The 12,858-nt window shown below is 54.3% G+C and overlaps 2 protein-coding genes across 2 annotated transcripts; both read right to left on the bottom strand.

Annotated features, from left to right (window-relative positions):
• Positions 1-1,756: 1,756 nt before the first annotated feature.
• On the bottom strand, positions 1,757-2,191 carry MYCGRDRAFT_94702 (uncharacterized protein; the record flags this gene model as incomplete). The annotated part of the gene is made up of 1 exon (XM_003850791.1): positions 1,757-2,191. The coding sequence occupies one exon, from the start codon at positions 2,189-2,191 to the stop codon at positions 1,757-1,759; it is 435 nt and encodes a 144-aa protein (XP_003850839.1).
• A 4,542-nt stretch (positions 2,192-6,733) lies between these two features.
• On the bottom strand, positions 6,734-7,524 carry MYCGRDRAFT_94701 (uncharacterized protein; the record flags this gene model as incomplete). Its single annotated transcript, XM_003850790.1, has 2 exons — positions 6,734-6,986; positions 7,208-7,524. The coding sequence occupies 2 exons, from the start codon at positions 7,522-7,524 to the stop codon at positions 6,734-6,736; spliced, it is 570 nt and encodes a 189-aa protein (XP_003850838.1).
• Positions 7,525-12,858: the final 5,334 nt, after the last annotated feature.

Genomic DNA, 12,858 nt, shown 5'->3' with positions numbered 1-12,858 from the left:
GACTATGCCATCTCCTAGGTCGAGACTTCTTTGCCGCCGAGGACCTTACACATCGATGATGAAGGACTTTGCAAGGGAGGACGTGGGCTTGCAATGTACACAACGGGCAATACTACCGCCGCGGACGCTGTCCACCAAGTGGAGACGATGCATTTCACAGACGCCCGCCCTCCGCTGCGGCGGATTGCAACTTCCCTCCTTCTTCTGATCGCAGAGCGCGCGAAGCCTGCAGCGCGCAGGAGGATTATGCTGTGGCCTGGTCAGGAACGGGAGCCAAGCCAAAGGCCATCGAGGAAATGTAAAGGCCCCCCAGAAGCTCTCCCACCGTCGATCTTGCTCCATGGTCAGCCGGTTCGCCTGCCGTCCTCAACATCATGAAGTTTGAGCATGGTAACGAACAAGTGATCCAGGAGTCGAGCCTACAGCGATCTGTGGGAAAGCTTGTGTACTCTCGTAGGATCGCCGTCCTAGCCGACAACACGCACTCCTTGAATTTCTGTACGGTTGGATTGTGGACAAGTGACAAGTCCCTTCCCTTGTAATGCAGGCAGCAAAGATCTTCTTGACAGCTCTGAGAGAGGCCAATGTGGTGGCCGCAGCCAGTTCGCAGAGCTCATCCAGCAGACGAGGACCTCGAAGCTCAGCAGCACCAGGCACATGATCCTGTGGAGGTACGGCGATACGGAGGACGGCAACCTGAAGAGCAAGGACGCAGTCTACATCGTCATCTGCCGCCCGGTTTAAAAAAATAGCCTGGCCACCACACCACAGTCTTTACAGACGTACCAATGTCCGTTCGATACGAGGCGCGAGCTCCTAGCCGCGCGGGCAAGTCGTCAGAAATCTTCGCCGAGCGGTTGTGGTTCAGCATGTTGCTGGGCTGGAAGAGGACGGGTGGCAGAAGACTTCGTAAGAGCCGCACGATTGAGTTCCTCCAGCACAACACCTCAACTCGCTGAGACGGCCTACCACGACGATTATCTCAGTAATCGATGCGGTCGAGAACAACGACACCCGCGCGATCTCTCTCAAGCTGAGCTATATCGGCGACCACCTGACCCGCCGTATCTATGTGGGTATCATCGATGCCGCCTCCCGCGCGTGGCAGTCAAGCCAGATATGCAACGAAGCTCTACGCTGAGGTTTGAATTCCTGCGTGGAACCTGCCAGTTTTGGCAGGATTCATTCACGAAGCTGCGAAGCCAAAGCAGGTCGAAGACGAGACTCCGAAAGCCTTGAACGCGGAGTCGAGTGACACATCCGCGGAGACGTACGAGAGTGTACGGAAGAGTCCCCAGTGATCAGCTATCAGGGATTTCAAGACTTGTTGCCATACAGCAATGCTCGGCTCAAGAAAGTGTGTTGCGGGAGCCTGAGTAGCTTTCGACCACGATGACGGAAAGCAAGTTTCTCATTGGCTACAGCATTGGACAAAACAAGGGGAGTATGATAGCATTGGTTCCATTGTTCAAGAATGCAAGCCGCCGGAAGAGGCAAATTTGCTGGCTGAGTTGCCGCTTTAGAAAAAAGGGACATGCCAGCTACCGGAGGGTTTCATGCGCTGGGATGCTCCTCGCAACGACAATGGAACAAGTAGCCGGCTGATTGTGATCAAACGTCGAACTGCTGCTACGATGTCTCATGTGTGTCGATCTGCCAGGGGACTCTTCTGTTCAAGTTCAAACTATGTCGAATGACGGTCGCAACCTCCTCCATACTATGTTCCGAGCATCGGAAGCAGAGACCTGATCCCTCCTCAGACCTTCAATTCGTCCCTCACTCGACACGACCCAATCATCCGATCCGGGTCAAAAGACCAGCACCCCCTCGGATAATACGCCGCCATCGCAAAACAAGCATAATTATCCGCATTGCGACGGGACAACGCCGGGTCACTACGAGCCAGGCGAAGACTCTGCTCGTGCATGTATGCTACTCGAAGAACGCCGTTGCGGTCACGGGTCTGGGCGTCGATGGTGTTGAAGAGGATGTGGGTCATCTGGAGTGGCGTCAGCTCTGGGTGTGAGGATTGTTCGGAGAGAGGTACCTCGTGGAGAAGATGTCTCCCGATGATGTTGTACTCCTCTAGCAATACTGGGGAGGAGCTGCGCGAGAACGGGACGATCTGAGTCGTCAGGCGGGGGATCTTGGTGCTGCCTTCTCGACGGCCTCCGAGGGCGTTGGTCCACATGTCTCGGGAGCAGGACGATTGATGTTAGTGGAGTAGGAGTTGTGTGTCTGGGGGTCGAGTACGCACTGTTGCATATATAGATCTCGTCGGAGTCAAAGAGTGTCGCTGCGAGTCTGAGACGTCTCTCGTCAGTGTCCTTGTACGTTGTCCGCTGGCGACGTCTCTCACGGTGTGCTACCAAGCTGACAAGCTTGTGCGGACCTCGTGCCTGGCAGCTCGCAAACGAGGGATATGGTTCTGCTTGGGAGAGAGTTGAATTCTGCGATGCGGTCGTAGATGGCTGTTTATGGTCTCAGTGGTCAACTTCGACTTCCTGATTCAATTCAAATCAGTTCGACATACTGGCAACTCTTGCATCTGACCTTCCTCCCCGAGCAGAGGCACCAAAGAACGCCTTGTAAGCCTGCGAACGTCAGTTTTGGTGCTCAACGATGGAGCAGTGGGCTTTGCGGAGACGGACTGGGATCTTGCCAACTGAATCAGATGCTCTCTGGGAGAGCGTGGTCATGTCAAGGAGGCTATCGGGGCAGTTTTGTGTCTGAAATAAGCTCTGGGCATGATGGAGTAGCACAAACGGAAACAGGAGGGTGACGAGTTGCATGGTGCCGTCTAAGGTGTCATGCGACAAACTTTTTGTATCTGGTTTCCGATACAATAGCCCACTGTAAGGGTTGACCCGAAGATATCAACGGGCGGCTATAGAAACGAAATTCGTGCACTGTGATGTGAGGCCACCTGGACCTTCGGAGGTGCATTTGAGATAATAGCGAATTCGGGAGGCAAGTAGCAGATGAGATAAGATAACACGACATGACAGATGGCTTTTTTTTCGCCCTCCGTAGCCAGAATCTCAGGTGTGTTTTTCCATTCGATAACCGTCATTTCAGCTGGAACTATCGCCCATCTCACCTGAAATGCGTTTGTCGCATGACCCCTAATACGACAGATCCGACTTCTAGTCCTCATAGCTGGGATGCCCTGGCCAATATCATCGAGCAGTGCTTCCGAGGGAGGGAATACGTGGAGAGCAGGTCGCTTTTCTCGGGCAAATGGGCTTTGGGATCGGAGGTGTATGTGCTAGGGATGTATGACAATTCTAAGGGCGACGAGGTCAATCAGCAAGGTTTCGTTGACGATGGAGCTTATATGGAGATCGTGGTCGCTGATCCGGAGCCGCCGATCAATGTTGCTGAGTAGCGATGATCTGCGTTGGGGGATCCGATCCTGGGAGGACCTCCTACCTTTCAACGCGAGCGTGGCGACTCTGTTTCCATCAGTATTTCCATCACCCTTTCAGAATGAGACGGACCACTTCTGTCAGGTATCGTGAACAGCGGGTAGATGTGGGTCGGCTCCTGCAGGATCATGCACGTCAGACCAAGTCTGGAGCTGGGCAGCCGAATTAGGAAATCGCATTTTGGAGAACATCGGGCTCATGTCTCATCTCAATTGGAGCCTTGCAGCTCTCAATAGTGCCATTCGGCTCGACGGAACCCATGCTGGGAAGCTCGCCACATGTCGGCACAGCCATGCCCGACCCGATGGAGCAGAGCGGACCGTCCACTCCACGGAACGCACTTCAGAGTTGATGCAATCAGATCTTGCATGATGAGGCGCCCTGCTGCATTCCCAGACAAATGACGAGCTAGAGAAAGCTTGGAGTCTTCGGCACAGGTAAAACTTCGCAGCAACAGTCCTACAGCGGCTGTATCCGGACAATTCATGTCGTCGTGGCTGTGGGTCCTTTGTGGCTGTTCGGTAGGCCCTTTGTGGCCGTCTCGGACATCGCAGTCATTGTGCTTCCTCCCAGGTCTGGTGGCTGACACGTTCCATCCACCTAAAGCGGAATTGTAGCTTGCAAAATCGCCGTTTCCGGCGACAGACAGTCTCGATCAAGTGGAATCATGCTGACAGACTCGCTTCTCGGTGCGAAAACGACTTTTGTGGCCATCGGTGCATGATCTATTACCTGGCAGCTCGAGTTGCAATGAGTGGACTGCTCTTGAGGGTCGATCGATCAACACTTCTTGTTCATTATTTCATGTGCAACGTAGCATCCGTTCGGGGACATATAACCTGATTGCTGTGCGAACCCGTCGCGGAGTGAAGTCATGCGTCGGCGTTGCTGCACATTCTTCAAAAATGACTGCGGAAACCCGTCTACCAGGAAAGAGAGTCAGAGACTCCGAAGATCATTTGTTTGCGTGTTCCTGCCCTGTGAGACCGAGACCATGTATGCACTACCGGCGTCTGGGGTTCAGTTTTGCACCGACGCTTTCTGAGTGGCATCTCTGCGGGACAGAAGGCCTCGGGATGATATTCGAAGGATTGCAATAACGGCCGAAAGCAATTGGTCACCGGTCCCGGCGATACAGCTGCGGAGTGTTTGTAGGCGACCTGCCACACCGCTAGTTTGGCGGGGTAGTCTGCGAGAATGATGCAGGTAGCCGGCGGGCATGTTTCGTCGTATCAGAGCTACCGTCTCTGTACTCAAACAGCTCCACGATGCCCGACCCGATCGTGCATACCACGTTGTCAGGCTTCGAAAGGGTGAATTGCCGTCAGTTGTTGACCGGGAAGGGCAGCAGACTGAGTCCGGACGCTGTATGACCAATGGTGAGTGACTTTCGATGAGATGCTGTATTAGGAGAAGACATGGCAGGGTGAGTTTTGACAGGAGACAGAGTGCTTTCGGGTCTGTTGTGCGAGTGTCCACGATGTTTGGCCATGGCACGTTCAAGAGCTGTGCGATACTTCCTGGTCGAGAGCAAACATATGTCCATCGCCACGAGACAAGCTTTCCAAATCGTATCCTCAAACGATGTTCAAGCTCTTCCATGTCCAGTACAAATTCCGTTCCGCAGCTCCGTCGAACCCAGTATCGATTCGCTCGCTGCTGCTGGGGGGGGGGTGTCGTTGAGGCATCACAGTGAAATATCAAGCAGGGAAAACCTGTATTCGAGATGCAAGAACCCGACGGACAGGAGACGAAGTGCAACGAAGCTGAGCTTGGCGGCTTTGGTGTGACTTTCTTTCTCGGAGTCGTCGCCGCGGCCATGCCCGCCTTTTCACCTTGTTTTTCAACATCTTGCTACACACTTCGGTATAAGGTAACGCTTCAAGCGTCCTCCGTTCCTGTTCGCAAAGCCGTTGCATTTGTTGACATTTGCTTCTTATACTCACATCATTTCTGCGCAATATATACACAAATTTATTCAACGGAATTCGATCCTCCTTCTCCAAGCAACACTCAAGGCGGACGTGGTTCTTCGAGCAGGTTGCCTCCAAGCACTTCCACGCGCATCGTCGACTCCGTTCCCAACCCAACTGAGCGACTACACTCAAGGAGAATAGGACCATCACTGTCCAGACATGGCTGATGGACCTTCTTGGGCACGAGGCACTTCCTCACGAGCCCGGACTTCAACTCGAGCAGCTCTCAGCCTGCAGTCCTCCATCACCGGCCTGGCATAAATTGCAGAGATGCGTTTTCTCGAAGAACTTCATTCCGAGAGAATCTGCCATGTCCAGAGTGCCGCATCGGACTATCTCCTTCTTGAGCGAGGTCTCCTCCTGCGCTCCACTGGACTTTTGCACATCGCGTCATCTCTTTGCGATGTCGTACAGCTGCCCGATCCGTACCGGACGCCTTGCTCACGCCTGACAAAGTGGTGTCTTGATCAAGCCTGCCTCTGGCGACGGCGGCTGCTCGAACGAAGACCATATCCCGCTGCGCTCTCCATCGGCACCTGCGAGGGACCATTCGCCGAGCCCTCCGATCAGACTTCGCCACCACTTCTACCAAATTTCAAACTTCTGACCTGATCGCTTGCTCGAGCTATGAGCTTATTCATGGTGACATTCGCTCATCATTCGTCTTGGCCATGATCACGAGGCTGAAAAAGACTGGGTGGTCACTGCCACCCAAATCGCGACGTCGAGAGCCGCTTGTATCTCGCCAAACTGGACAGTGGATGATCACCGGCCAGGGTATTTTTCGCGGCGCTCGAGGGTTTCGACAAGCGTGGCGAAAACATGCTCCAACCGCCCCTTCCACACCACCATGGACCCTCCACGACCAGGGCGCCCTCCGCAATATCCGAGATTCTCAGCCTTGTGAAAGCATGTGCGTATGCCGGTGAATTCCATGACCGAGAATGGGTCAAGGCTATCGCCGCCAACGAAGCTGGCAATACTGGACTCCACAAACACGCTTTCAACGATACATCCAACGGCGATGCCAACGATGCGGATGCTAACCAGACAACTGGTGGATGCTTGTGAGCTTTGTCGGCGGACTCGCAATGTACTCCATCATCACTGAGGATCTCAGAGCGGTCCGAAGCCACTGCGAGAAGACAGAATAGTATGATGACGAGGATACTTCCGTGCGACAGACTCGGATTCTCCACTGCGCCGCGTCAGATACCGATTGCGGGTGAAGAGGAACAAGTCGCTTTCGCAATGATACCATGAGTGTCAGGGCCATGAGGCTGATTATGATATTCGTGGGAGGATCATGCGCATCTTCTACACCACACTTCACTCATCACTGTCAAGCTCAACACATCGGGCGACATCGAGACTCCCACGCATATGGCTCGTAGCCTCCACCTCCTCGGCAAGGAATTCACAAAAGAAGCTATGCCCTTGGCTTAGCAGGTGAAGATCTTCCAGGCCTACAACGGCCGCGCCTGCTCCATCCTGCACGAGAGTCTTCCTAATGGCCTCGCCAAATCCCTCCGCAGCATTGTGCTTGTGGGCAGGGTGCCAGATCAGGCACACGACGTGACGGCTACGAAGAACATCGCCAAGGTCAAAAAGATGGTCCCCAAGGCCAGCGTCAAGCTTGAGATGATCGTCATCGACGAGCAGCCGGTGACCACCAACCCTTTGGCTAAAGCGACCATGTCTTGGGCTAGGCAGGTAAACCCTTCCAGAACTACGATACCGACGCATGCTCTATCCTATCCGCGGAAATTTCCGCTTCCTTCGCCAGGCCCCTCTCCTGCACACTGTTCATGGCTCGAACTAGCATTGTCGGTGCTGAACTGCTCGCCAGCAAACAAGTACTCGATGGATCCGTCGGCGTCTTCCTTCCCCACCGCGGCATCAAAAAAGCCTTCCTCCAGCGCCACATCCACATTATTGCGTGCGACCCGATCCGCGACAACGCTGGAAACACAACTTCCGTGGTCACCTGGGCTAATCAGGTGCTGTTTGGAAATGTGGAAGCCGGCTGGACTCGCGCGTACCCTCCCCTCGTCCACCTGGACGCTACCTCCAGCACCATCGGACTCCTCACGTCTTTCCCTGCCACCTCTCCGGCACATGCGGCTACTTGAGCCTCATGCTATACCAGAGCGAAGACCACGCTCCCTCCTATGGCTGCTATATACTCACGACCGACGAACTATACTCACACCAAATGCCCATATATACACACAAAATGCGAACACGACCAACCCGCCGGAGCAGTCCGACACATCCTCGAGCTCTCGTGGGGCTGTTCCGCCCACCCCGATCCGGCCCTCTGCTGTGCCACTCACAAGTCTTCCTGGCGTAGGAACGACTTCCAATCCGGTCGAGCAGACTGAAATATCCTTTGGGTCTGCTGGGATTATTGTGTCCACTGTTCTGCCATACGGTGGTCCTGTGCCATCACCGGGGAACTCGAGCGTTACAGGATGGCCTTCTAATGGATCTCTCTATCTGGACTGCCGCCGCCCGGAGAGTCCCGTGCCACTGCTATTCCGCCCTCATCCTTCCTATCCTTTCCTCGCAGGACTTTACCGATGCCGCGTCCAAATACCCGACTGTGGGTAGCTCCAACATCATTACTCCAGCGCATTCCGGCCGAACTGTACGGTCCTCATCCATCAACATATCTCCATCGTCTTCCTTCGTCTTTCCAGAGTGTCTCCGGACAACGGACCGCCTATCCTCGCCTCTCGTCATACCGCTGGCACATGTGTCCCCGACTCATGTCACCAAAGTGGAAACTGCCAAAGGTAAGGTGAACGCCGAGAAATCGACTCGGGCCGTCGAAGCTGCGACTCCTGCATCCTCAGCCCTTCCGCAGACAGACGGTCCAACTGCCCAGCGATGTCCTGGAGCCGTTGCGAATGTCAGAAGCCATGCTCCACATCGACGGAGTCCTTCGACACAACTTCCCGTTCCACTTTTACTCCATTTGGAGCCTTGCTATCGCCTACACCTTCATCGACTGCGCCTCCACCTAACGCCTCTCCGACTGCTGCCGCCAAATGCACTAGAAACCTGCGCCTCCCCCACTCTCACGGACGACAGCGTTTTCGAGGAATGCGACGAAGACAACGAATTTCTCGGCGACCACGAGGCCTTGAACACCACCTGTGAGTCTTTCACGCACCACAATCCTGAAGATCAACAAGCTACGAACTTTCTACGCTGTGGATGAATAGTTCGATGCCTTTCAGCAACGCCAGACTGCCTCGCCGAGCGGCCCCAGCTCTATATACACAACACTTCGGCGGTTAATCCCGCATATATACAGACTTCTACGACGTCAAGCTGTCCAATGGGAAATATGCGCGCTGTCGTCGCCCTGCCGCGCGCCTCCTTTCTTCTCCATCCTCCCTGGTCCCATCGACAACTCCACGAACGAATCTGCTCCCGGCTTGCCTCAAAACATCAACACCGGCGAGAAGGCCGGGACATCGATGTGGATGTGGAGGCTGCTGTCGGCTTTTCGAGTCCCTCCAAGCCCTCCCGGCCGTCGCGACCGATCTCCGACTACCAGCCGCTGCGCACCTCTGACATGACAACGAGGAGAAAATGCGTCAAAGGCAATAGCAACGCTCTTCGCCCGAACCGTGAAGACCTTTCGGTACACTTTCAAGCGACTGTATGAGCTCTCGTCACGGGCAACGATAAAAATGCGCTCCCGGTCCTTTGTGTCACAATCGATCCCAAATTCGACGGCCAAGAGCTGGACCCTGTAAGCTTCTCGTCAACGAACACTTGAAGTTTGCCTGAGCCAAAATATCCCGTGTTGGGCATGCGGTGTGTTTCGAACGCATGGACTGGTAACACACATCGTCGGTAGAAAGCCCGAGAACCCGCCCACTGCGCTGTCTACCCACATCGGCATTCAGATCTTCGGCAAGGAGGACGATGCACGACGATGAGGAGCAATTGCACCACATGAGTCACATGGACCTAGACTTGGCCGGTGCGCCGAGTTGCCACAACAATCCCAACTCCAAGCATACGTGCCAAGCAGCCGCAGAGAGAGAGCGTCGGTGCGAACAGCTCGTCGGGTCCAGACGTCGTGCATGAACCTCAACTTCGTCAGCCTCGTTCGTCCCTCAGCCCGACCGCAACTCCATTCGTACCCTCCGGATACATGGACAACTCCATCACAATTCAACCAACCTCGTCACCGACCATCCTCGACCCACCCTTCATGTCCGAATACATGATCATCACCAAGTTTTCTACCGTCAGCCAGTCTCCCGAACTCTCATCCTTTGAAACAGCCCCCCCAATCTCGCATTGACACGCAGTCATCCAGCACGACGAACATGTCCGGTGTGCCGGACTTCAACAACACCTCGTCGCCGACATTGCAGCCTCCGCCATCCTCAGCGTCATGCAAGTCTGAGGCACCGGCGAACGAGCAAGGAGATAACAATGAGATGCCTGAGGAGTGGGAAGGTGACACGGTAGAGGACAAGGAATTCGGTCCCTATCCTGAGTTCGACGATATGCTAGCCGAGCGCGGTCGAGACCCATTCCATGCTGAAATCGACGAGGCTTGCAAGCCATACAAAGTCGGTGCACGCTCGATGGATTGGCCTGTGTTGGATTCGTTGCAGTGCTCATGGCACTGTTTGAAGACACCGGTTCTGCACCAATCAATGAGGAAGGATTCGAATTGAATCCTGTCCTGCTCCGTCGCAGATATCTCGAATTCACAGCTGCGCACACGACCTACCGCTACAGCAGGGGCATCAACATCTACCATCCCATCAAGCATCCGAGATCGGTGGGAAGCCTACGATCTCTTTCCCTGATCAGAATCACCCATCAAGACCGGCTCTTCGCTCGCCAACACCTCTTTCACGCGATGGGGCCACCCTCTCTTGACCAACCGAGAGGTTCGCGATCACAACTGCACGCCTTTGCACGATTTCCGCATCCTGAGCAGAACTCCTCGGCTGCTGTGAGTGACACGCCTACTCAAGGTCTGCTGCCAACGTCAAGCTACCATCTTCAATCCAGGCCAGATCCGTCATCCGTTTGCAGCTGTTCTCGTGGTTTCGACTCTCGTCATGTATTTCGACATCCTCAAAACTTGAAGTCCAGTAACGGCACTTCCAAGACATCTCTATATACACAACACTTCCACTATACACAACGCCACGACTCTCTATACTCTCTTCACCGCGCACCCGGACCGAAAAGCCATTCCTTCCCGTGGAGCTGGTACCCCGTCCCACCACCAGCATCAATGGGACTCTCGAATTCGCTGTCGGCTCTCTTCCTGATCCTTACTCTGTTCCGCTCGTCTGTGTTTCCGAAATCGAGCGCCCCCTCTGCAGCGGCCTCAGCGCCAACCAGCGGATCGAGCACCGTTCTGTTCGATAACGTGCTATCCATCATGCGCATCATCTTGCCAGCCGTGCATTCTTCAACAGCGTACAGCAGATCGAGCAAGGTTCTGGACTCTGCTTCGACGTCGATCACGACTACCATCTTCCCAGGCTTACAGTCTCCCACTGCCTACATCTCGAAGACCTCTGGTGTGATCACTGTCCCGACTCGGGACTTTTCTGGCATTGTTGTAACGCTCCTTGACAGGTCGATCACCACGGTCCAGGCTTCTCCAGCACTATCTGGCGCAGGAATCGAGCACTGCCCTGTTCTCTAATCCGGAGGGCACACTACTTTGCACGGGTGGATGCAACAAAAACGTACGGCTTTGCTCGCCACGGACGCCTTGAATCGCATCACCATTTCAAACACCAAGACCAAGAACCACTCCATCCTCATCGACGACACCGAGGTCGCTGCTACCGAACTAAAGGTGGTCGACCATCAAGACAGAAAGAAAATATATGCCGCTCTTGGCGTCACCAATAAGTCCTCTTCGATCATTCTGCGCGAAGAATTGAGAAGATTGGAAATGCCACTATTCCGACTCGTGGCTCTTTTGAAGTCGCTGTAACGCTTCTCGGCGGGTCGGACACCGGCGTCCAGCCTTCTCCTGTGCCACTCGCAAGTACCGTCGCCTTACAATCCGTTCTGGAGATTTGAAATACCATTCTACCGACATTCGTTCCACTCTTCCCGTCTGCAAGCTAACAGTCCCATCGCCGGACGATCCCACCTCTCGTCATCAGAAAGGAGTCGTCCGGCTCTAGTAACGATGGCAACGTGCCAGCTCCGGTCACGGCTCTCGTAGCGACTTCCTCGCTTTGCGTTTGCACAGAGCCGAAGTAGCTGCGATGTCTCCAGGGTCATCGACAAGTCCTTCACCATCCTAACCTCATGGCGGTCTTGGAGTGGAACTTCTCTTGCAAAAGCAGTCGACTTTATCAATATGGACTTCCTCACAACTTGCCACTGGGACGTCATCTCTTCGTCGCCACTGAGATTTCGATGATCGTGCAACAAGCAGAACATGTTCATCATATGATGTAACTCGCAACTTTCGAGATCTCACCGGCGATCTTGCCGAGACTATTTATTAGCCGCTTCAAGTCTCATGGGATCATGAAAGACAACCTATTGCATACTCAACAGCCCAGCGCACTATACCCTCAGCCTCCTCGCACTGATTTGACACGACAATCCTTTCGTAATCCCAAGCTATGAACATCCACCGACTAGCTGATTGGCTGCAAGGCCCTCTCTTGGCGACTGACAGCCTCATCAAATACGGCTACGGACTACAACCTTGCCCCCTTTATAGGGACCCTACTCCAGCTGTCCCACGCACATCACCATGGAGCCTCCATGACCAAGGCGCCCTCCCCAACATTCGGGATTCTTGACCAGCGTTGCGGAAACACGTTCGCATGCTCGTGAGCTCGATCGGACGAGACTGACTCACTACTCCACACCCCTTCCAACGATACATCTGAGGGCGCTCCCATCAGTGCGGAGGTGGAGACGACAACTGGTGGCGAGGACGGTGAGGGAGGTGGAAAGTGGAGATCCGCACAGTCAACTCGAGGGAATAGCAAGAAGGTTACCAAGTCCGAGAGGAGTTTCAAACATCTCAAGCGTAAAGCGGGAGAAGACGAGGATGAGGATGAGGAGTTCCACCGCAATGATTGTGATGGAGATCGCTCAGCATCGAAAAAGAATACCAAAGTAACATTGAAACCTTATTAAGCGTCCAGCACTGGCGAGGTCTGCAGCAGATCTGGCCACAAGACCGAGAATCATGACTTATAGCAAATCTCCGAGAACCACATCTATACAGATCCGCCCAACAACATCCAATACTGGTTCACTGATCAGAACAAGTCCATTAGCGAGCCTTTCTGCGGGCTTGTCTTTGACGACCCAGTCTTCTCGTCAACTGACGTGCCACCTCTTGGTAGCCATGGCCGCCTTGGGCAACTCCTGCACGCGCTGCGGTTCTACGGAGGATGCCATGGAGCGCGACACAACCA

Source organism: Zymoseptoria tritici, chromosome 7 (assembly GCF_000219625.1).
Source record: "Zymoseptoria tritici IPO323 chromosome 7, whole genome shotgun sequence".
In the NCBI taxonomy this organism is placed as follows: Eukaryota; Fungi; Ascomycota; class Dothideomycetes; order Mycosphaerellales; family Mycosphaerellaceae; genus Zymoseptoria; species Zymoseptoria tritici.
Note: the sequence above shows the minus strand (reverse complement) of the source record. Positions and strands in the feature narration are given on the sequence as shown.